General features: G+C 41.3%; 2 protein-coding genes across 2 annotated transcripts; both read left to right on the top strand.

The window, feature by feature from the left end:
• Positions 1-815: 815 nt before the first annotated feature.
• LOC145448920 (beta-1,4-galactosyltransferase 4-like) lies at positions 816-12,641 on the top strand. The gene is made up of 5 exons (XM_080327376.1): positions 816-1,577; positions 4,370-4,540; positions 7,346-7,540; positions 10,083-10,233; positions 10,964-12,641. The coding sequence occupies exons 1-5, from the start codon at positions 983-985 to the stop codon at positions 11,142-11,144; spliced, it is 1,293 nt and encodes a 430-aa protein (XP_080183502.1). The 5' UTR covers positions 816-982; the 3' UTR covers positions 11,145-12,641.
• Positions 12,642-14,237: 1,596 nt separating this feature from the next.
• Positions 14,238-23,836, top strand: LOC145448921 (beta-1,4-galactosyltransferase 1-like). Its single transcript, XM_080327377.1, has 6 exons — positions 14,238-14,461; positions 14,532-15,239; positions 16,861-17,025; positions 20,753-20,932; positions 22,854-23,004; positions 23,635-23,836. Exons 2-6 carry the CDS (start codon positions 14,606-14,608, stop codon positions 23,771-23,773), a joined length of 1,269 nt encoding a protein of 422 aa, XP_080183503.1. The 5' UTR covers positions 14,238-14,461; positions 14,532-14,605; the 3' UTR covers positions 23,774-23,836.
• Positions 23,837-24,036: the final 200 nt, after the last annotated feature.

The raw sequence follows: 24,036 nt of genomic DNA, 5'->3' as shown, positions 1-24,036 counted from the left end.
TTAGATGATGTGCTCTTTTTGACATGACGATAAATGTAAGAAGGGGGGTCAGGGGGGCGCGATTTTTTTTGATCATCGCCAAGGGGGGCGCGTGTCAAAAAAGGTTGAGAACCGCTGATTTAGGACAAACATGTGTAAAACAAAGCCATTGTTTAGAACATGTCTTTTATTGTGTTTTTTAAGCCATGACTTCACGAGTATTCAGTTGTGACGTCGCAGTGGATTGATATTGACAATAGAAAATATAGGATGAACATAGCTCCTTTGACGAAATATTCGTACTTTTGCTGTTGAACCCACTATTTTGACGGTTCCAGCCACCCCATATCGATATACGTCGACTATAGCGGGTGGTAATTGTAAGTAGACTCATACAACATATCTTTTGGAAAGTATTTACACAATTGTGGCATAATTTTACAACTTAAAAAAAACAAACAATTTTTTTAAAGGCCTTTGTTTAAAACCCATCATTTGTTTTAAATGCAACCCTACTCATAGAACTCACTATCGTTCCTCCGTGCCATAACAATTGTCACTGTTACTGATACGTTTCTCTCACATTCATTTTCACATGGACAAAAGCTCATTTCAAAAAAGACGATCGTTCGGTAACGCCACATTCGTACCGGCAGATACTATGCTTACATGATGCTTTCTCCCAAATAAACCACAAACCCAATACCGGTCTGCTCCTTTGATAAATAAACCACTATTGTCGTTCATAAAGAGCCTGTTGACAAGGCTCTGAGACACCTATCAATGGTGCTAATAATAAGGCTGGGGAGCACAGCATGAATACCGTTGAGATTTTATTTTCAAATCAATTTCGCGTTGTTGATAATGTTACTGCGCACAATAAGGGTATGTCGCTGTATCACTGTGACACGGCGATTGTTTGAGCGTTCGGTGCGTTCGTGGATTACCGCCTCCGATCGCTGCGCGTATAATTGGACTGCTGCGTCGTGGATTGTTACCGCTGATGGCTGCACGTGTAATTGTACTGCTGCGGTTGACAAGGTTTGCGTTATATAGGGCCAGAGTGTGCCTGTTTTTGGCGTTGCTATGTCTATTGACGCTAGACGGAATAACGCGTATCGACACGTACGAACAATACGTAATCGACGACACCGACATCGATTTTCGAGAATTGGAATATTTTGATGAGCATCCTGGTACTTTTCGCGCTTCCGTGAGCGTGCAGCGTAACTTCAGCTCGCTTGTCCATCGGCAAAGCCTTCCAAGCTGTCCGACATATCCGCGAGGTCTACAGGGTATACTGGACACTGATGATATTTTCCGAGATCTTTCGTGGGCTGAGATACGGTCCGAAAATCGAGACATCTCGCACGGCGGGAGATATGCTCCGCAGCACTGCGCGCCTCGTTATAAAGTTGCGATCATTATTCCTCTACGAGGCCGGGACTCGCAACTGCGCACTTTGCTGGCGCACATGCATCCGATATGGAAAAGGCAAAATTTTGAGTACAAGGTATTTGTGATATCGCAAATCGAGGACGCTACGCTGTATAACAAGGCAAAGGTGTTGAATGCGGGTGTTTCCGCTGTCCGCAAAGGTGAGTTGAGAAATTTCTAATACGTCATCAATACAAAATTTTCCAGGCTGGAGTGCTTTCGGCGTATAGACACCATTTTTTATCAGTTCCCCACTATGTCGCTTATAACAATGTCCACACCTACGAGATGAGGGATATACATTAGAGCTGTTCCGTTCCGAGATTAACACACCGGTAATTCGTATAAATTTGCAGTTATATCATCTGTGACGGTGTGATGAATTTCGGGTAAATGATGAGGTTCAAATATGAGGTTGTAACGAACTGTCATGTTCATTACTTTCTCTCCTGATCCGGTACTTTTAGAAATAATATATAGATGTAGATCCAATACAGGTATAGTTTTCTGTCTGATCAGTGACCACTTGACCAGTGTATTCTCTATATAGCATGTGTGGGCGGACTGCGGCTCTTTCGGCGTTTGATTGTGGCTCTTTAATGATTGCACAATGCACATTGCACATGCCTTTCGCCATTTTGCTAGAGAGGTTTAGCCTGACTATAAACTGATGGATTTTATCACGTATTATCAATAAGCTTATTGTTTTCGTGTTGTTTCTTTTCTTATGGTTTACGAAAGACTTTTACATTGTACAGAACAATTTGGGGCATGGGTCACTAACGCGGTGCCCACGGGGCCCATGTAGCCCGCGAGGAACAGATGAGCAGGCCGCAAGCCTGTTCTAAAAATAGATCGAATAGCAGTATTTACCAATATTCGTCGGATAATTACCAGTGAGCTTTTAAATATATAGATAGTTTGATTTAGCTATTCTTGTTTAAATCGCACTAACACGTAATTAACAAATGAACACTTAAAACGATGATATACTATATCCTCAATCACAATTAGTAATATACCAACATGATCACAAGATATCGAAGACGAGGGATATGGCGCACTGCCTATACAGGCGACATGACGGAATGCCATCCACGGTTTTCTTGAAATGGCGGGGGGTTCCGTTACGGTAGCTCGACGTCCAGGACAATGTCAAAGTAGTAGAGTATAGAAACACCTAACATGGGGAGAGGTAATTCATGATTTCTTAAAAACTCTTCGTGACTAGCTAGTTGAAAACTTGAAATGAGATGTTTTGATTTAAGACTCTCCAAGAAGTTATACCGCATCGTGATTCCTGCCCAGTGCTATGAATATCGGCGCTTCTTCGATAGCACGGGTAAACGGCGGGTGTAAATGGTAGCCCGTCGCTGCAATCAGTGCCCAAGAAGTATAGCTCTTGGTTGCAAAAAGGTTGGTGACCCCTGATATAGGTGAATGTGTCATTAGAAGGTTGAAAATTTGCAATTAAACTCTCGAATCGAGTTCACATATACGTTTTACCCGCAACAATGGATGCCTGGTCAGGGTCATCAATCAATGTTAAATCATTGTGTTCGACAATGAACTTGATACTTAATTACGCCAGCGCAGGTCACCATCATTTCCGGGCTAGCAATGTGAATAAGGCTCTTCCGCGTGTATTATAAAGGCTAGCAATAACTTCAGAGTTTGACCAAGAAAATGTTGTCGAGATTACCGTGCTGAAATCTTCCTGAAATTCTTATCCGCACTTGAAGAAACTTCTCCGCACTGCTTAGATGTCATGTCGGCCTAATTTCAAACACCTTGCAGCCCAGTTGGCGACGCACCGTATTTTTGAGTTTTAATCTTGTGGCTCTTTTAAAGCTACGGTTTTTGATATGCGGCTCGCGCATAATGCAGGTCTGCCCACCCCTGCTCTATAGGAAGAGGAAAAGAGCGATGTGTGTTACCAAATAGAACCTCGGCCGATAATTACATCCGCATTTTTGCCGAAACTATCAATGTATAATTAGATATACTTACTGTCTATAGGCGCGGAATAGTCCTGCGCTTGCTATCTGAAGTCACCACATCCTTCAGCTCTACCAGTATATCTGATCGCGTGGACTGGTAGACGATGAAAAATTATTAGCAATATATGCAATAGCCAATATCATAGACCTCATTCAAGCCATGGTATGAAATTCTTTCGCGCTACGCGTTCCTACGCACAAACATATGCATGTGCATATTCCCTATAGCAGCAAAACGTGCTACTCTGTTAGTGGTAAAAAGACCTGCTGTGAAGATGGGGATCTGGGGAATGTTCGGTTTATGATTTTATGGCGGGCCAAAGACCATTTTGGGGTTTGACGAAGTATACTGTTTCGGCCCTGCGGGTGGTGCCTATAGTTTTTAACATGATGTCCAAGGTGTTTTCCTAGTCGTGACCACCAAGCTATATATAGTTGTCTCCACCAATCTTTGGGATCACCCGTACTTACACGTCGGTATGTCATCGATATATCGCTTCAGTGGATGGGTGGTTGTCTGCTCTGGATGCTGCTACATTCTTTTCTCTTCTGTTCGTAGACAAAACACTGGGGCTGTCACGTGTAACAGAGTTAAGTGCTCAACGTAGTCAGCGTTGATAATCAAGTAGAAATGGAAGTAATTTTATACTCAAGTACGTCAAAACTACTTCAACTGGATGCAGAAAAGGGTGTGAAAAGTAGTTTTTGTGTATGGAGTTGTATGCTTTAAGTAGTTAATGGGAGTTTGCTACATCCGAAACTGTAAAAACTGTAAAACAAAGTAGGCTACATCTTAGCAACAAGCAAATGACTAATGACACAAAAATAGGTGCATTTAAAAGGGAATTCAATAACCGTGGAACATGGTGTATTTTGCTGTATCCTGGTCCGTACTGGAGTTCTAGTACTTTCCGATGACCTTAAAAGATCATTTGTTTATCTATCTGTTGCAGACGGGCATTACGACTGTTATGTGTTCCAAGACGTCGATATTTTACTGGAAGACGACCGATGCCTGTACTGGTGTCACCATGCTAACCCGAGGCATCTCGCCATGCATCTGGATAAGTTCCGCTACAAACCACTCGTTTACGATGAAGTCTGTCCGCCCCGTTCTTTAGTAGGTAAGTATGTAAGGATAATTAAAAAGTAAAATCATAACAACTATATACATTCTTAATCCTTTACATCGGGACACGCGAGAACAGTTCGGGTTGAGGCTATTGAGGCGTAATATCCGATCCTTTATGCTTCAATTTCGTACTTGGCGTTCACAAGCAACAGTCAGGGATGGTGCAAACTTTCGACTCACATTTGATTAGTGTTGGAACGGGGTCTACGATACTTATATCGTATCGTAGGCCCCGGTTGGAACTATGATAATTTGTAGATCACGTTCGCATAGGTAGTCCTACCTCACCTCGTTAATAGACTCTACCCTGTGAATAATTTTGTGAGATACGACGATAAGGGGGGCACGAAATATTTAACTGTCATAAAGGGGGGCATGTCTAAAAAAATTATGAGAATCAGTGGACTAAACTAAATCTTGATATTTCAAAAATGAATGAACAACAAATAAACTCTTCTGAAACCTGTGCTGAACCATTTCCTACACCACCGTCATAGTTTTATTTTTAAATCTCTGACCAGTACCGAGGCTTGCTGCAACAATTGCACAGAGAAATTCAAGTTTCCTCCCAAGGCTTCATCAAACTTGATCACGTATTTGTTGTGATGTTATCCCAATCTTACCTCTAATCTTGGCCAAATTTACTGGGGCCAGAAATTCTCGCACCCTAATGTTAATTAAATGCAATCTAACAGTTGCCGAGCAAGTGAAAATGTAAATGCGAATCAAAATGTTGTAATTCGTAGTTATCAGGAGGTGATTTCCTTTTGCATTTATTTTAATTTGACACATCTTATCGGTATCGTTCTTATCGCTGACGCCTTACCAATTACATTTCATTATCCTCACTCAGCTCTGAGTAGCCTACTCGTTTGATTACATTTCATTGACTGTCCTGTAGCCTATTCGCTGTTAGTCGCTCAAACTTTTCTTGGTTATCATCAGTCGCTTTAAACATTTTTTTCTGTGTTTGTAGTGTTCAGTCCTCATGATTAGGAATAGTTCGAATACGTTCGAGTTTTTTTTTAATTAAAGGGTATTCTACGTATCAGGAATGAAACTTGAATAGCTTGAGATTGTTGCTAATTACGTCGCTACGGTTATCAAAGAACACCTCTCTACCGAATCAATTACATGTTTAACAGTAATTATAATTGTAATTTGATATTTTAGCATTGAGTAATTGTAATTGTAATGTAATTGAAACATGCAAGGAAGTAATTGTAATTGTAATTGTAATTGAACTGAATTATTGTAATTGATCCAACTCTGATGAGCAGATAGGAGGATGCCGAACGATGCGCAGCTGCAATCTTTTGGACTGACATCCACCTCTTTTTGAAGCCACGACCCTTTCTAGTTCTTTCCATCCCTTGTGAGTGCCTTCGTCGGGTCATTTTCTGGGCTTCTTTGTCGCCGTAAGAACAGAAATATTCACATATAGCCATGAAGATGCAAATGACAATATAGTTTATGGGGTATGATTGGGAAGAAGACGTTTCGTAAATCAATTACTTGTTCTTCTTCAAGAAAATTTGTCTGATTCATTGCTTTCATTGTGCACAACGAATCTGAAAGCTGTTTAATGATTTCACATACAGATTGTAATGTAATTGTAACTAAAAATGTTGAATTTGTATCGATATTTCTGTATACATATTTTTCTCATTCTAGACATGTTTATTCAAACAGATAAAAGACAGTTTCTGGGCCTATTTTACAATAATGGTTTACGATATATAAGACTTGAATAAGATTTATAGAATTTGTTGAGTCACATGAATTGGTCCGAGTCATGCGTAATGACCCGAGTACAAGTCGAGTCAATATACAAATTGACTCGTGTTGAGTCGAGTCGACGAAAAATTGCGACTCGAGTCCCAGTCCGACTCGAATTGTTACAACCATGCTGAGATCCGACGAAGGAACACTTTTTATAAGTCACAAAAGATGGAGCAGCATTCAATGATACGGGAGATTTGGAAATTTTACTGCTGATATTGATGGGTTGACTAAAAAAACAATGTTCACTTTTCAGACTCGAGTCCCGCTAGAGCCGTCCCCACATTTAATCGGTTAGAATAAGATTTCACGGCTATTCTGGCATTTCTTAGCTCGAACAAAAAATTAACACGTAAAAACATGTTTCTAACAAGGGCCGTGTTCGTTTTAAATCGATTTTTGTTTTAAATGCAACCCTATTTACGACACTGCGTCGCTCAATACACCGTTTTTCTCTCCAGCTTAAACTACAGCTACAGAACAAAAAATTACTTACTATGTTGAAGAAACGTCAATAAAAATATAAAATATCAGATATCATGATTAGCACTCAATTTTTTACTTTGGATTATGGATTATGTAACATCCTGTGTTTGACAATGCTTACCAGCGATTATGGAGTCCATATGAGGCCGAAGTTCAAAGATCGTTTTTAAATGTTCGCATGCCAGTGACAAGCGTTTTAGGCAGATTTATTTATATTTATTTTCTGAGTTCGTGGAGATTCTTTAAAGAGTTGCTTTGTCGAGTCGAACATTTGCTGTGGCGAAATATCGGTTGGCATTTTGTTCCTGATTATATTTTGCAATTTTTCTCGCATGATGCTGACAAGCAATGCAATTTTTCGGAAACCAATATAGTTCATCAGGTTATTACGTGTTTTTCCGACATCTCAAACCTGCCTCGGGGAACAAAATAATACCTGACAAATTAGTAACCCCTATGGTTAGATTCAATGGTTGCTTATATTAATTACGTCCCATTGCGTAAGCGTCACCTTAATTCACGTTTTCAGAACGCACATCATCTGAAAATTTACGGCGATATATTAATTCGTATTTCCACAAACCTAAACGTCATAAAGTACAAACCTTCGGCGGCGTCGTGATGATGAACTCCGCGCAATTTGATAACGTGAACGGACTGTCGAACATCTATTGGGGCTGGGGCGGTGAAGATGATGACCTATCTGTACGAGTGAAAAGTAAAGGTATGTAATCGTATACGCGATCTTCTTGACCAGGCCTATACTTTACGACGAGACGTGAAATCGACCTACCGGTGGTGGATGTTCATTTATCATTCACCATCTCCTTCAGTCCTTATAAGTAGGGCGATTTTTTTTACCTAAAAATGGAAGATTTCGACCTAAAAATTCAAAACTTTGACATTTTTTGACCCAAAAATCTTAATTTTGACCAAATTTCGACCTTACATATGCAAATTAGGTGTTTTCGCACATAACGTTCAAATTTTACTACTTATCTTCATTTGTGGTTGGAACTGTCTGTCCTTACGAAGTAATTTGGCCTGAAAAAAACGTTTTTTACTTAAAAACTGACAAATTTTTACATGGAAAAACGTTAGTTCACGAAATCTGGCCCTATGATAAATTCCAGTATACATCACGTATTATGGTAGAAATAATAAAATTTGTTGTAGTACAACGAAAGATACTTTCTTACATTCTCGCTTGGAAAGAAGTAGCTTGCCAAGAATTTGGAAAGAACGTTCAACAGCAGAAGTTGTGCGTACACTGCTGGTGACACACCGTTTAGCTTCATTTGGACTTTGTCGTCTACACGTCACAATTTTTCATCATGCGCTTCTTGATATAAGAAGCACGCAATGCCCAAGCAGTCTTGCTTCAGTTAGGACAGTGGTTCCCAGCGGGGGCCATCTGCCCCCCCTTCTGGGGGTGATTTGGTGGTCTAGGGGGCCAAAATAACGAAGGGGGCGATAGGGGGGCGATGGCGCGTTAAAACGGCTATATTGGAGTCAAGTCGGTGGAGAAATGACCTTTTTTTAGTAAACTCACGAAAATTTAGCTGTAAAAGTGTAATTTCAAGGTCGAGCCGAAAATTGACCTTTTTTTTTAGTCAACTCGTCGGTGATTACAGTTTGTATGCCCATTTTTCGGTTCCCAATATTCGGGGGGCGATGATCGGTGTGGAGCTTGAAAAGGGGGCGATGAGTCGAAAAAGGTTGGGAACCACTGAGTTTGGATATTGCGGTACATTGACCATAACACCATGTCAACGTATTTGTTTCATTTGACCGTTTATGATTCATAATGAGCAGACAATGGGGTCGACTACGGCAGGCCTATAAAGTAGGCTACAAGCTGCAAAATATCAAATGATAAGTTCACCGACGACAGTGCAAAATCTACGATACATTCGAAATGCAGGAGTCGAAAAAATGTTGACTTTGTAAACAATTTTGACAATTTTTGACGTAACGCTACAGTTTTCACGAAATTTTGACTTATTTTGACATGCCAAAAAAAATCGCCCTACTTATAAGTATAGCCCTACTCTCCACTGACTACGTATGCACTAGAGTCAATGACTCTGATAACACACACGAATTATCCCCGTAGCAGGTATTGGTGATTGGCAAGAATTTAAAATGGGTTCACGGCAAGCAAATAGCATTATAGATAACTAACTTGCGGATTGTGCAAGTGCACGCAGCACGTGGTTGCGCAGCCGGCTGTAACAAGCAGTGTATGGTCTCTTTGTAAACAGATATTCCTAGGGCTGGGTTCGTAGTCTAGAGAAGAGCATATATACTCAAGCAGTGTGGCATCACGATGAAAATCAGTTTGTAGGTGGGTCCGATAGACTTGAATTTCTTATGGGATGACTGAAACTGTTTCCAATGGTAAAGAGACAAAATGTATTTAGCAATCCTGTGTCGGGGCTTATTTTATTGATAACTCTCGCTTACGCTTGCAAATTCGGAAGTATATAAGGGTATTCTCTTCCGTGGCAATTGCCCTCTCGTTACGAGGATAAATCGTGGCTAAAGTAGTCGGCGTTGCTACTCGGACATGTGTAGAAATAACCCCGTGAATGTCCTGGCGATTTCTAAAACATGTCAATACTACTTCAAGTGAAGGAAGGAAATTAATGTTCCGAACAGTTATAAAGCAGGTATAGTAGCTTCCAAAGTAGATTATGTCGAGGGGTCACATAGTTTTAGCAGAAAAGGTAGGTGACTACTGGCTATACTTTCGAAATTGCAAGATGTGCATCTTCGCGACCAATGCAAAATGATTAATGATACTATACAAATAGGAAGAATCTTCGAAAATATATATTCAGTTACCGTGATATTGGCTACACTTCATGCGGTTCATTTGACAATTTCACCCATAAATGGGATGCAAACCTATTTGAAAACTACGTTATGCGATTGTACGATTAATGTAGTTTTGGCTAAAAACTATTAAGTACACGTCTATAGAAGCGAAAGAAGTCTAAAAACACAATATTGTGCAGTGCAGGCCGGTAAATCGTACACCCGAATACTCCGAAAAGGTAAAATTATTTCGGCACTGACCATCTCTGGCTATACCTATGATCCATTTTTATGCAAATATAGTTTTGCAGAGTAATTGTCATCTTACCTCCCTGACTGGTTCCCATCCTGATGGTTAGGCTGAATTGACAAATTACATATATCTAACTTTTTTCATTTATGCCTAAAATGTATAAAGTCGATGCTGATTCAATGAACTTGTTTAGGGTACGCAATAGAGAATCCGTACGGAGAGAGGTGCTCGTTCCGTATGATCCCTCATAAGCACGAGAAAGGAAACGCGAAAAACGTCGCCCGGCACGCTTTGCTAAGTTACGCGTCAGCAAGAATGGCGAACGACGGATATTTCAATACAAGGTAGGCCATACGATCTATGGAAACCCCCCGTGACCCAGAGACAAATGTTCGCAACGACATCACATACACGAAACCGCGCTGACAGGGCCTGAACTGCAGTCTCAATGCTCTTGACTGGTATTACACTATCATCGAAACATGCGTAATTGTAATATCACAAATGACTTGACTTGACTAGAGTAAAAAATTTCAGTGACTCAAGGTAACTTGCGATTCGAAGGTGTATAGACTTTATCCTAACACTGCTGCTTGATGGAGCTCAGTATTCCAGTGAGAATATTTATAGCATACATACAAACATATAGTATAACTTTCCAGCAAACTGTGTCTATGCGCAATTACGCATTGTATATGCATAATTGAACAAAAATAATTGTAATTTGAGTTGGTACCTCTCGTATTTAGGGCAAGAATAAGAAAAGCAACAATAAAAAAGAGCCCCTATTTTAACATCTGTACTTCGAACGCATTTTTAATTTAAACGCAACGCGAAGTAGCCCTAAAAGTTCTCATTTTTGTCAGGGCATATTTGGGTCACAGTGCTATGTGTGTCGATTATTTTTTTTTCAAATTTTGCGCCCATATGCAAATAGGTATTTTGGCTCCTAGTTCTTGCAACCTTATCGCCACAGGCATCGCTAGTCCGCCAATCCCGTTATTGAAGTGTCTTCCAAACCTAAGCATAAGCATTCATCGCAATTAAAGATAATGTACCTTATACCTGTGACAGATTCCGGTATGTGTCATACGAAGAGCATCACCTTTACACAAATATCACGGTCGACGTCGGGCGTCCGTCTCGAGAGATGGTTGACTTCATATCGCAAAGTTTAGACAAAAAAACTCTTTGCACCTGGAAAATGCCTTGGATGAAACAGGAAAAAATGCGAAAATCCCCGCCGAAGGACTAGCGTTCGAGATCACCGGGAAAACCTTTTCGGATATGCAATTCATAATCATAATAAGCGGCTCTATTATTTTCATCCGCTTAAGACAACGTACGATGCAAGACACAATGCGTTGCAATATACCGATTGCAGATGTGGTCGATGTGGTCAGTGTTGGTACGCAAATGACGCCATACATCTCTACTTAATTACAAGTAGAACTATAGTCATTCCTAAGGTAAGTCAAGTGGAAGTTGAGAATGAGGGTTTTAAAAATACTCAAATAGTTTGAAAGGGCAAATTCGGTCGAGAGTTCGCTTACTTTTAGCAGTCAACCGAAGGTGACTATACTTTCGAAATTGCGTGGTGCATCTAAACCAAAATGACAGAATACACCACAGATAGTTACAATTTTCGAAAATATATCAAATACGGTCTTGCATGAGATATAGTTAGCCACGCAGTTGGTATCACGATTTCAAATGACGCACCAAGTAAACGATAAGACGGTGTCGAAATGACCAAGTATGCGCTATATCAATCCAAGTTTCATTTCCTTGTATTTACGTCAAATGTAACAATATTTGTTCTCAATCTTCTGGCTGTCTTTCTTTTGACGCTTTCCTTACGCTTTCCATTCTATTCTATGCCTTCTGTTTGTCCTTCATCGGGCATTGCTCTGGGTCAGAATAGTCACGAATGGGGGAAGAATCCCTCCTAGACTTCGAAACATGCTGATACAGCACTTGTACAGATTCCGCGACGTGATTCGCCAAAGAACGTTTTATCGTGAGATACCGCTAGCGACTTGGCGGTAACCCCTTTGTATTTTGCTTTATGATGAAATGCCAGACTACTTGAGAAGATGTCAGCACCGTCACGGTTATGATATTCCTCGGGCACTTTTTAGCTGTGAATTGGTGCCTTGCGTATTGGGACCCTCCGCTATTGCTCTAATTAGTAGCCCAATATGTGTCCTCTATCTATCCTTATTGCAAAATTATTTGCAGAAAAATCATAACGCAATAACTATTAATTTTCCCACCCTAAACAAGCAGCGTGAATATGAAAGTTGTCAGTTTCTCGGATAGTGCTTTGTTCAACCCGACTTCAGCTTTTTATAGCCGTTATAGAGTCTCGTGATTATGCCCTCTAATATATTTTATTTCGCAGGAAAACTCTCCATTGAGAACGCACTTGTAATTTACGAATGTCACCGACGGTGAACACATTCTATATTTTTTCTTGTCTAACCATATATTAATATATCGCAATTGGTACGACGTTTGGGAGCCACGAGTATATTGTTGGTAATCGCACGACTATTCGCTAAAAATCACTGTGATGTATTGATGGTAATGCATGGAGGCAACAGTATTGATATCAGACATTTATTATACGATATAACGTCATGAGCAACCAAATTTCTCGTTTCAGATATGCACATATATGTCGAATGCTACATGTCAGAACTTTTGTGATAATAAATGTTAAACAGAAAGTTGCAGTATGCTGCTTTCATTGCGTATTTGTCCTTGCTCTCGCGTAGTTGTAGATGCAGAAATATGTTTTGATATTGTGCGAACGATTCCTATGCACAGGAGATATGAATGCAACTTTACTAGTATTTAGGCTTACCATATTTTGAAAATGTAAAAAGAGGACACTTTTTCAGAAATTTGCAAGATGCAAAACCGTAGTAGAATTCTCAAAAACCGGTGAATTTTTCCCACTTTGTGATCGGTTGACTAAAAAAAAAAAAAAAAGGTCTTCTTTTCGCTCAGGGCTTAAATCACCACTTTTCCCTCCGAAATACCCGCCGGAGCTTCACTTCTTCGCTAATTTACGGCCTATCACTCGCGATTTCCACTAAATCTGACCTAAATTTTCAAAAAAGCGGACAAAATCTCAAAAAAGAGGACAAAAGGGCGTCCTCCGAGGACACTTTCAAAAAAGTCAAAAAAGAGGACAAATCCTCTTAAAAGAGGACGTATGGTAAGCCTACTAGTATTTGTCTCCGATTTGAGGGAATGCTGGTCTATTCATAGTCTCTCTTGATTTACTCGAAGTTCCCGAAATCGTCCCGCATGTTACAGAAACTGACTTTACGAAGCGGTGAGTGGTGAGAATAAGGACAAAGTCCATATGTATTTTCAAGAGCGAGTGATCTGCAGGGTCGGGAGTGAGTGATCCAGATATGAGTTGAACATCATACCTGGATCGTATCCTGTTGTAACCACAGTGTCCTATAATGTTGTGGAAACAACCAAATCTAACGGTTCACTGCGTTTGGTTTACGTGATTATCTCCATTTGACCAAAGGCAATTAGGGGCAATATTTAGACAGGCTTGCCGAGCGTGAAACTTTATAAGAAGGGTATCAATAAAAAACTGCCGCAGTACTAATTACGAAAATATAATATTTATTCCGCTCATAGCCTGGAACCCCCTAAAATAAGCCTCGAATTGTACATTGTGACGGAGTTTGGCATTGAGACGCAATAATACCGTCAGGTCAGGAATAACGATACTGCAGCTGAGCGGAGCAAACTACAAGTGCCTATTGTTGCCCCGCCGATTGGGCTTGAGCAATTAAGCATTCTCACCATCCGCACGCTCGTAGCGCCACCGATTAAAACCCTATTTTCAAATATCTTGCCGGATTTATAACCGGTTGTAATTCGAAGTACGTACCAACCACAGCCTACTTGCAATTCGAATAATTGGTGCGATTGAGTGTGTCAGTTCAGTTCGGTTTATTAGCAATTTTTATCAGTTTAATACACCATAAAAATTGTGATACAATGAAAAGATAGGAAGGTGTCGAAACGACTTGGAGTAGTCTTTGGAATCAGACACCCACCTGGCCTAGGCGATGTAACGAGGATGCATGCAGTGCACATTGCACACTGCACACTGAATGAAAATGGTAAGAAGATAGTACAGAAAAGCAAGCGACAAAAATGGGGTGCTGGGCGCTGGCATGTCACTGAAGGCGAGATCGATAGGTCAGGTCATGTTCGGGTAAACTTGAGGGTTTGCTGTCTCTTACTTTACATGGCATGTCGCGTAAATTTCATTTCTATATGTCTGCGCAAGTCCGACCCTCAGGCTTCATTTCATCAAGCGAAGCCTCAGGCAGTTCACGCGGCGTTACACTAAAGACGCTAACTGATTACTGCAGGTATGCTGAACGACGAAATCTCGACTTTCGCAGCAGGACTAATATACTTAATGGTAGATGTGTGGGATTATATTATCTGGTTTCAGCCACGATCCGAGAGTTCAATCTTCAGCAGCACGATCCGAAGATTAGACAGGTTGTTTAGCCTTCAGCGAAGGTTGGTTTGTCTCTGTCAGATTCCATGCAGCTCCAAAATGTAATCATTTTCCTGAACATATGTAATACAGGCTTGCTGTCGTCGTATAACCTTCGAATTGGAGTACTCACAATGCTGAGTCCGTCGTGATGCCTCATCAACAAGATGCGAAAACTGTTATCTTTTCGAATACAACGCAGAAGCTTGCGCTTTGCTCTTCCACGAACGGGCAGCGTAAAAGAGATGATTAACTGGGCATACAGAACGAGATATTTTCTCTGCGTCATGACACTTTATATCGTCATCTATGAATGGGGGTCATCAAGCCCTTTACCCAGTGACGATAAAGAGATTCACTTTACGGAGTTGGAGTATTTTCAAGGTTCCGTGGTTATAACGCAAGGTCTAGTCGAACATCAGCGAACGAGTTCTGAATTGCTTTCTGAGCAAGGTGCATCGACGATCTGCCCGGTACATCCCCATAACCTAGTCGGCTACTTGGATGTTGATGAACTGCTGCTATTCGAAAACAGCTCTTGGTTCGAAATAGAGCAGCGAAATCCTGACATATCTCCAGGTGGACATTTTATCCCGAGTGACTGCGTACCTCTTCACAAAGTGGCTATCATTATCCCCTTGCGCAATAGAGACTTCCAACTGAGCTTATTGTTGGCCCACATGCATCCAGTATGGCAACGACAGGGTATCGAGTACAAAGTTTTCGTCATCACTCAAATAGAAGGGGCTTTATTCAACAGAGCGAAACTACTGAATATCGGAGTGTCAGAAGCGGTACAAGGTGGGATGTTCACCATTTTCAAATGTTCGACCATGTAGTTTCCAGTAAGATGCTGGATAATCGGTTCTGTTTACGCTTAATATACATTTAAAAATAACAATTCTAAAATAATCCTGAATTTACATCCGGATTGGGAAAAGCTTCCACTGGTAATGGTATGAAATGTTTAACTGATTAGACCAGGGATCATCAAACTTTTTTCGACACGCAAACCCCCCTGGGATGATGAAAATGTTCGCGCCCCTTATCGTCATATCAAAAACTAAAGAAAAAACGGAATGTTTGCAATCCTAACGCATTGTTTGGTAGCTTGGAAAGTGTTATGGCTGTAGAGACGCTTCTCAAATATGGAATTCAGACAATACATGATCATTAATTATGAGTTGAAGGTAAATCGCGCAGAGCACGAACAAATTTCCAGTCGAATATTTTGTTTAACAGAATTATGTGCAATTGTAACACGTACAACATCGATTTTTGTGCCGAATCGCTTCTATTATAGGGTGGCCATTCGTCCGGAATTTCCCGGACATGTCCGGAATTTCACCGTTGAAACTGCGTCCGGAAGGAAATTCTAAAGTATGCTAAAATTTTGAAGGCTAGCAATAGGAATAAATAATTTCGTAAATCAACATAAAAGATAATATTTCGGGCAGATTTCTTGCACTTGAAATTTTTCTTCGCGCTGCGCGCGATTTAGTGCCGCATTCATTGATTTTAATATGGGGACCACCAACCTCGCTAAAAATTCAAAAAAAAATAAATAAAAATAACCATAATTTATACTGAAATAAGTCTAATTCTAATCGCAATTATAGGAGATCGGTATATTCACGGAGTCAGATAAGGCGATTTAGATGCTTTAGTCAAAGATAGTGGTTCTAAACCTGGGGGTCGCTTGCCTTTATTCTGTGGTTCGCGAAGGTGTTGAACGTAATCGGCTTCCAAAATAGGCCGTTAGTAAGTCTGGGCAAAGGTTCTGGGCCATGAAACATTTTCAAATTGGAAATGGATTCGCGACCACAGAGGGTTGAAAACCACCGGACCTGCTGGTGCGGACTGGCATTTAGGCTCATAAATAGTCTTATCCGTATGACATGAGCATGTGTGACAGGAACTTTACGATGCACAATTACGCTGCCATCATCTCCACCAGCTCTACCGCTAACTTTGATTACGGGGCGGAGAGAGGATCAAAATTTTATAGTAATATATGGAAAAACCAATATTATTGAGATATTTCATTCTCAAAATTTAACGACCAGAGGAATATAGGAACCAGATGCATATAGTAAGCCCCCTGAAGTTCATCATCATTATCACGGCATATTTGATAGAGCGATGCGTTTTGTTGTATTCAGTCCCGATTATATGGTATTTGTTCTTCGAGGACGCACGTGTGTTGTAGTTGTACGCTTTTGATTCCGAGGTGAAGTAGTCGCTGCATTGAATAGAATACCCTATAGCGTCAATTTTGCGAACATTGGCTCGCTCCACGCGACACATTTTGCTAAAATTACTCTTGCAGTTGTGACTCGCTTTGGTCCGTAGCAACGGAATATGCGATTACAAGTTAATTGCTCAGTGTTCAGCTTCAGATCGATTCATATTATTTTCGCAGACGGGACGTACGATTGTTACGTGTTCCATGACGTCGATCTGTTGTTGGAAGACGATCGATGTTTATACCAATGCTATGACCTGAATCCAAGACACATTTCTATGTATCTGGATAAGTTCTCGTATGAACCTCTTTCTTATCGACTTCACTGCCAGGAATATCGAGGTAATGGCTGATCTTTACTAAACTATAGTGATATAACGTAGTGGTATCATCCACAGCAGCAACGCTACGGGTTCGAGTTCGACTGAGGTCGACTCCGGAATCTCTTGCCAAGTGTTGGGGCTTATCTAGGCTCATCCTCGCCATCTGATCGCCGTAAGCGTTGTCTTAAAAGGCCCAGAATTAGGCCGTGCTACCATCAGGCAGATACGGATCAAAATAAAGTATCCCGGTCTAGTGCATATGACCATTGACCATCGCAGTCGACAAAACCAGTAATTCTACAAACAACAACACTAATATCGATCTTCTACCAGTGTCGGGATCAAGTCACTACCTTCGAGTCACGAGTCATTTCGAGTCCTTGCACATTTTGACTCGAGTCAAGTCAAGTCAATCTATTTTCAAAGGTGACTCGAGTCAAGTCAAGTCACTCGATTTTTGGAAGTGACTCGAGTCAAGTCGAGTCAAGTCAAGTCAAGTCACGAGCAATGTTCCCTCTAATTTTTCACGAGTCTGCGCAAATACGCCAACTCACTGCGCAGGCCCTTGGACAACAGTGCGCAACCAGCCCCCCATAGGGTGATAAACCGAACTTCTGGGGGACTTCGCCCCCAGACCCCCTTCAGGCTACACGCTTTTCACCGCTACTAATCATCTATGTCTGGTCTTCGTTTAGTGGGCGTTCCGACTAAACGCGCGAAGCGCGAAAATTTTCTATAATTCATGATAAAATCGGTCAATATCATCGGGAATTGCATATATTGCTATCAATTTTAATCCTGTCTCTGCTCACGTAATCACATTTACAGGTAAAGCTGATCGAGTGAGATGTGTTGGAAAAGGTAGGACCCCTAAAGATAATTAAACATATTCGGGCGTACCCGTTGGTATAATGACTTCCTTACACCATGCTATTTCGTTACCTCCTATCTGCTATGTCAAAAGACATTGAAATCTGCACATAAGTCACTTTGATTCCACTGCGACGATATGGTGACATACTATGGATTACTAGAGGACAGACATACACGCACGAGAACGCACTTGAAATCAATACATGCGATCGATGTAGGCCTATCGCGTTAAAACACTGATGTGACGTCTTAATACCGGCAATGCACTCATTACTATCAAGACATACAGTCAGATACAATGATACGAATATTCAAGTCTGATTGAAGCAAGAACAAGATCAGCGTATGACCTTATCGACAGAAGATACCCGTTCAAACGAATCGAATAAAATCACAAATTTGTGCTGCTGAGAAGCTGATCTAATGCAACGCCCTACAGTTGCTGCAGTTGCTATAGTTCCTGCATTTCCCGATCAACGTTTGCAAAGGGATGGATTTTTCAACAATATTGGTGCTTGTACTTACAATCTTGCATATTCTGCATATTATCCAATATCACCATACGTGATCAGATTCGCCTGATGGAAGTGATGACTTCGAAAATTCGCGGCATGTAATTGTACAGTAAATCTTACACATTATTCATGCCACGCGGAGAAGACTATTCGTTAGTTTATCGCAGTTAACTTCGAGCTAGCCCATTGTTATTTATAACTTTGTTAAACCATGTTATTTCGCCATTCCCACAAAGGATTGCGCTATTGATATGATATCAGTATCGCTCACGCGTACGATACCATAGTAAAAGAGAAATCTCTTTCGTGAGTCTCACACGATTGCAAATTCTCATTGCTTCGCGGAGCGCAATATTTGCCTTTTCGGGCCCCACTTGTAGGCCTACCTCGGTTTCAGACTTCAGCGATAGCACTATTTACCCCTGACAATGTTCCCTCTCATTTTTCTCGAGTCTGAGCGCCTGCGCGGGGCCTTGGACAAGAGTGCGCAACGATTAAAAAAAAGTCATCACTTCGGATTTTTTGTGCGCAGCCTAGATTTTCTTTGCGCAGAGACCGTTTCAGCACTGCGCATTTGCGCACGTGCGCAGCTTAGAGGGAACATTGGTCACGAGTCAAGTCACATTTCAAATCAAGTTGGCTTTTCGCAGTATGAGACATGATTACGTCATTGCAATTTGCCAGCTGTCTGAACTACAGATTGAGTGGTCAACTGGTCATTGATTCCGAACCGATGAACGAATATAGAGTTAAATATAAACGCAAGAAGGCGCTGCATCGCTCACATATACGTAGAACTGTTGAACTGCGTAATTGCATAGCCTCAGTTTATAGTTACCAGCCAAAATAGAGAATAGAGAAACAAATTGATAAGTTGCAATACATTACCCATTTACAAAAAGATATGATAGAATTCGAGCCTGCGCCAATGGTAGAGCTTCAGAATTATATAAACTATATTCGAATTCAATTTCAAAAAAACATTAGGTTTGGTTAAGGTAAGAACAAAGAACAGAAATAAACATTTCGCTATACCTTACTACTAGAGTTACGACAACGTAAGCTGTAAGCTTCGATCACTACGTTTGCGGTCAATTTATTTGTGAGAGAACAATCGAGGTTCAGTGAAACACATGATCATTATATGATTGGTCGCTCTCACGGGTGACACCAGCGTTTCGCGAACAATCCGAACATATGCAAGATACAGTGATTTCTATCGACATCGATTACTTGATGACTTGAAATTGACTCGTGAATTTTGCTCCGAGTCACGAGTCAATCCACATTTCTGATACGCCGAGTCAAGTCAAGTCATTTTAGCGAAGTGACTCGAGTCAAGTCAAGTCATGCGAAAAATGTGACTCGAGTCATCCCAACACTGTCTTCTACCTCGATCTGCCAGCTTGTTGAATGGAAGCTACGTTTGAATTTTGAGTATCCACCTACTAAGGCGACAAGAAAGAAAGGTATTAAACCCACTAATACCTCCAACTCGGTGACGTGCGGTCAGGGGAGGCAAGTGAGGCAGTGCCTCGCCTGTCGCCACGATGAGCATAGGAAACTTGTGACACATTCGATGATTATTATTGATATTTACCGTCGATGTTTATGAATAACGGAATTTGAACATTTTTTCATCCGACATCATCGATTTTCTTATTTATTGTTCCATAATACAGCGCGAAAGGAGAGTTCAGGCACAGGTGCGGCACGGGCGGGTCGTCCCTCACCTGCGACAATGCAATTCCTCGTAATCAGCTCAGAATTCATAATAACTGGTATCAATCAAATGCTATTGTCGCACTGATTCCGAAAATCCTAATATTAACAATATCAGAACACTGGATCCCCTCAAAATCGCCAAGTAATGTGCAATTCGACTTTTTACGTACAATGACAGCTCAGAGATGCAGTAGCCTGGTGAGGCTCAAACGAATATGCCCAGGCCCACTCACCATTTGCTAACAATCGCACAATCGCGGCACAGTGAAACGTGATTTCGATGTTGCATGAATGGTGGAATTGCGGCGGCCAGCACGTAATGCGGAGCAAATACATTCCTAAGTGATGTAGCCTAACTGTTATGTATTTTCCATCCATAAATACCTTAAAATTTGGTATATGAATAGCTACTTACATAGCCAGCGTTGTTGTCGTTTGTGGCATTTATGATGTTTATCGACTGCAATGGTCATTTACACCAGGCCGATATATCCTATACATTATCATTCCATATCTGCCTACTTGTAGCCTCACCAGCCATGAACCTGACCGCACGTCATTGCTCCAGCTATACCAAATTCATTCCTCTTTACTCCCGGCAAGTATTTAAACTAAGCAAAGGAACCTGCTCAGGTCGACAGACAATCATCGAGAAGCTGAATCAGTACTTCGACGGCCCTCCTGTTGTCGAAAACTTCGGCGGTGTTTCGATGGTAACCGCGGAGCAGTTTCATAGAACGAACGGATTTTCGAATCTTTACTGGGGCTGGGGAGGAGAGGACGATGATTTTTACACCAGACTGGTGAAAAAGGGTGAGCTAATGTAGATACATACCCCCATCTCTATTTTTTGTGTAAGATCATCAAATGTACTACTGTACGGTTCTCGCACATATCACAAGAGTTTTATTATTTCATTTCATGTCGATATGGAAAATTAACATTGCTTGGGTTACAACCGCGCACCCTCAGCCCGACAAGGTGAACAAGAACAATATTGTTCTTGCAGCGGAATAACTGTATTTTATGTTTTGTCGTGTTTCAATCACCATGTGGTAGCCTACCCAAAATGGGAAACTTCAAAATGCACTTATAGTGAAAACCTTATTTTATCCGATTATCTGGCCTGTTTTGGGCGAGAGTCAGGTCTTTGTCGGTATATAGTCAAGTTCTTGTAGCGATATCGAGTGTGAATGTACAAAACGTCGCTCTGCGTTAGATCGTCGAAGAATGGGAAATATACTGCCGGGTTATACTATAGGTATGGGCTATACGACCACACTGGTATGATTAAGTCTAAGAAAGGGTTCATAAGAGAGTAGCCCGCACTGTTCAACAACGATAGGCATGTGGGAGTGTACCATATCATATGACCAATGTGTCAAAGAGGTTGTTGCAACTCGTGCGAAGGGCCGGAACAGCACTTCGTCAGCCCCCCCCCAAAACGCTGGTATCGGGCCCCCCATAAGGTGATAAACCTAACTTCTGGGGGGCTTCGCCCACCAGACCCCCCTCAGGCGTACGCTGTTTACCACTACTTGTCTATGAATTGGGTTTCCATTTTATGAGTCAACTTTTCTCGCCTAAACGCGCGATACGCGAGGAATTTCTATAAATCGTTACTGAATCGGTCAATATGATCGGGAATTGCATATATATTGCTGTTAATTTTTACTCTCTCTCTGCTCACGTAATCTGATTTACCGGTAGAGCTGAGTGAGGTTTCTTTGAAAAGGTAGCAACTAGCAACCCTCAATAATAATTAAACATCTCCGGGTGTATACCCGTTGGCAGGAACGAAACAGCACTTCGTCAGCCCCCCCCTAAAAAAAACGGTGATAAACCGTCCCCCACCACGTTATTCGTTTTGGCCACGAAATTATAGCGGCACCGCCTAGCGAGCCAGCGCGAGGCGCGAAAATTTTCGATAATTCATGATAAATCGGTCAATAAGATCGGGAATTGCATATATATTGCTATGAATTTCTTGTCCTCTCTACTCATATTTACCAATATAGCTGAGTGAGGTGTCTTCGAAACTTTAGAGCCCGTAAATAATAATTCAACATGTTCGGGCGGGCGAACCCGTTGGTATGACTTCGTTACATGATGTTATTTGGTGACCTCCTGTCTGTTAAATCAAAAAATATAGAATCGCCCAAACATACTACACTAAAAGTTCACACGATTACAAATTGGTATTTTTGCACTGCCATATAATTTTTCCCTGCAGGATGGCATTTGTCTTGTAAGGTTCGGATTGCCAAGTCAGGAACATTCGGCGCCAGTCTTTTAGGCACCTACGGACAATTAAACCTATATGTATTTTGTATATATAACGAAGTTTTCGGCCAGTATAAGGGTAGTCCCTGCCGATCGTTCTGGCACACTTCTTGGAGTCCCATATTACATGGCCTAAAACTTTATATGTCTTGGTGCGTCATGGCGCGGTAATGGCCAACGCCGATATGCCCATTTCTCCAAATGTTGCGTGGGGGAAGAGTGCCTAATAATGAAAATATTTGGCTGCTTGAAATCGCGCAGAGCGCGAAAATTTTTTTAAAGAGTTGAACAAATTTTCAAAAAATCCTCTATAATTTATGCTAATTCACGAAATAATTTTGGGCCCCCCCGTTTGAGCTCGGGCCCCCCTGGGGGGTTTGGGGTGCGGCAGTTACGGCTCTGCTCGTGCGCAAGGTACATATTTCGTTGATATGCATATACATACGTGCAGGGTATGCCGCAGAAAATCCGCACGGTGAGAAGTGCTCATTCCGAATGATACCGCATAGCCACGAGAGCGAAAATGCTCGGAACACGGCCCGCCACTCTCTACTGAGGTTTGCCGCGTATCGCATGGAAAAGGAAGGATACAATACCCTGCGGTAAATTTAGTCGTTGATCAGAGTGGAATTATGCGTTTGCGCATACCTTATGCAAGTTGATAAGCCAGTGTGAAGAAATACCATCGATGAGATGATCTAGCAGTTCCCAATCTTTTTCGACTCATCGCACCCTTATCAAGCTCGACCCAAATTTTCACCCCCGATATTTCCGGATCCAAAAACGACGACATATAATTTAACTTTTTATTTACCAAACTCTGATCGCTGGTGTGAATTGGCTTTAAAAAAGGTCATTTCAGCGGCTACTTTTCGTTGGGTTGACCTTTCTTAGTCAACTTTCGCGTAATATGCAGAGTAAGCCGTTTTCACGTGCAATTTTTGGGCATGTTAATTAAATATATCTCACTGGACGTTCTAACATTTTCACCCCCCAATCGCAGCGTTTGGTATTTCCGCCCCTTGTTTCTCAAAATCAACCACTGGGGGCGATATCGCCCACGTTGGGAACCACTGATCTAGCACTATGTTAGCAATCCAATTGGCAGGTTGAGGTCAAGATCACATCAATCTTCGTGCTATTAAAATGATATACTATTACTGTTACAAATCGGTTCATTGTTCACATTTCTTAATATGCGTTTTGAGACACGCTCAATCATACCCTTGCAGATATCAAGTCATCTCTTACGAAAAAAATTCACTCTACACAAATATCACTGTGGATGTGGGTCGGCCTTCGGAATATATGGAGGAATTCCTCTATCTGCAGGGGGAGGAGTGTAAGTTGAGGATGCCCTGGATGAAATAGCGGCGATTGTATGTACTGCAGTACTTGATACCTTCTTTTGAAATAAATTCAAGTTTATAAAAATCTTTCTTCAAGTTTGTTTGAGTGTAATAGCTTTGAGAGCTGGTGGACAGCTGCAACGGTGAATAATAACAGTTAAGTCTTTTTGTGGACGTATTGCTGTGGAATGTGGATATATATCTCTACAGATGCGTCTACTTTTCACTTGAGAAACAAAGCCTTCATATACCATTTATTTATTGGTATTACCCTGGTCAGTTGTC

This window comes from Botryllus schlosseri, chromosome 10, assembly GCF_051294905.1.
Source record: "Botryllus schlosseri isolate E-star chromosome 10, Bs_hap1, whole genome shotgun sequence".
In the NCBI taxonomy this organism is placed as follows: Eukaryota; Metazoa; Chordata; class Ascidiacea; order Stolidobranchia; family Styelidae; genus Botryllus; species Botryllus schlosseri.
Note: the sequence above shows the minus strand (reverse complement) of the source record. Positions and strands in the feature narration are given on the sequence as shown.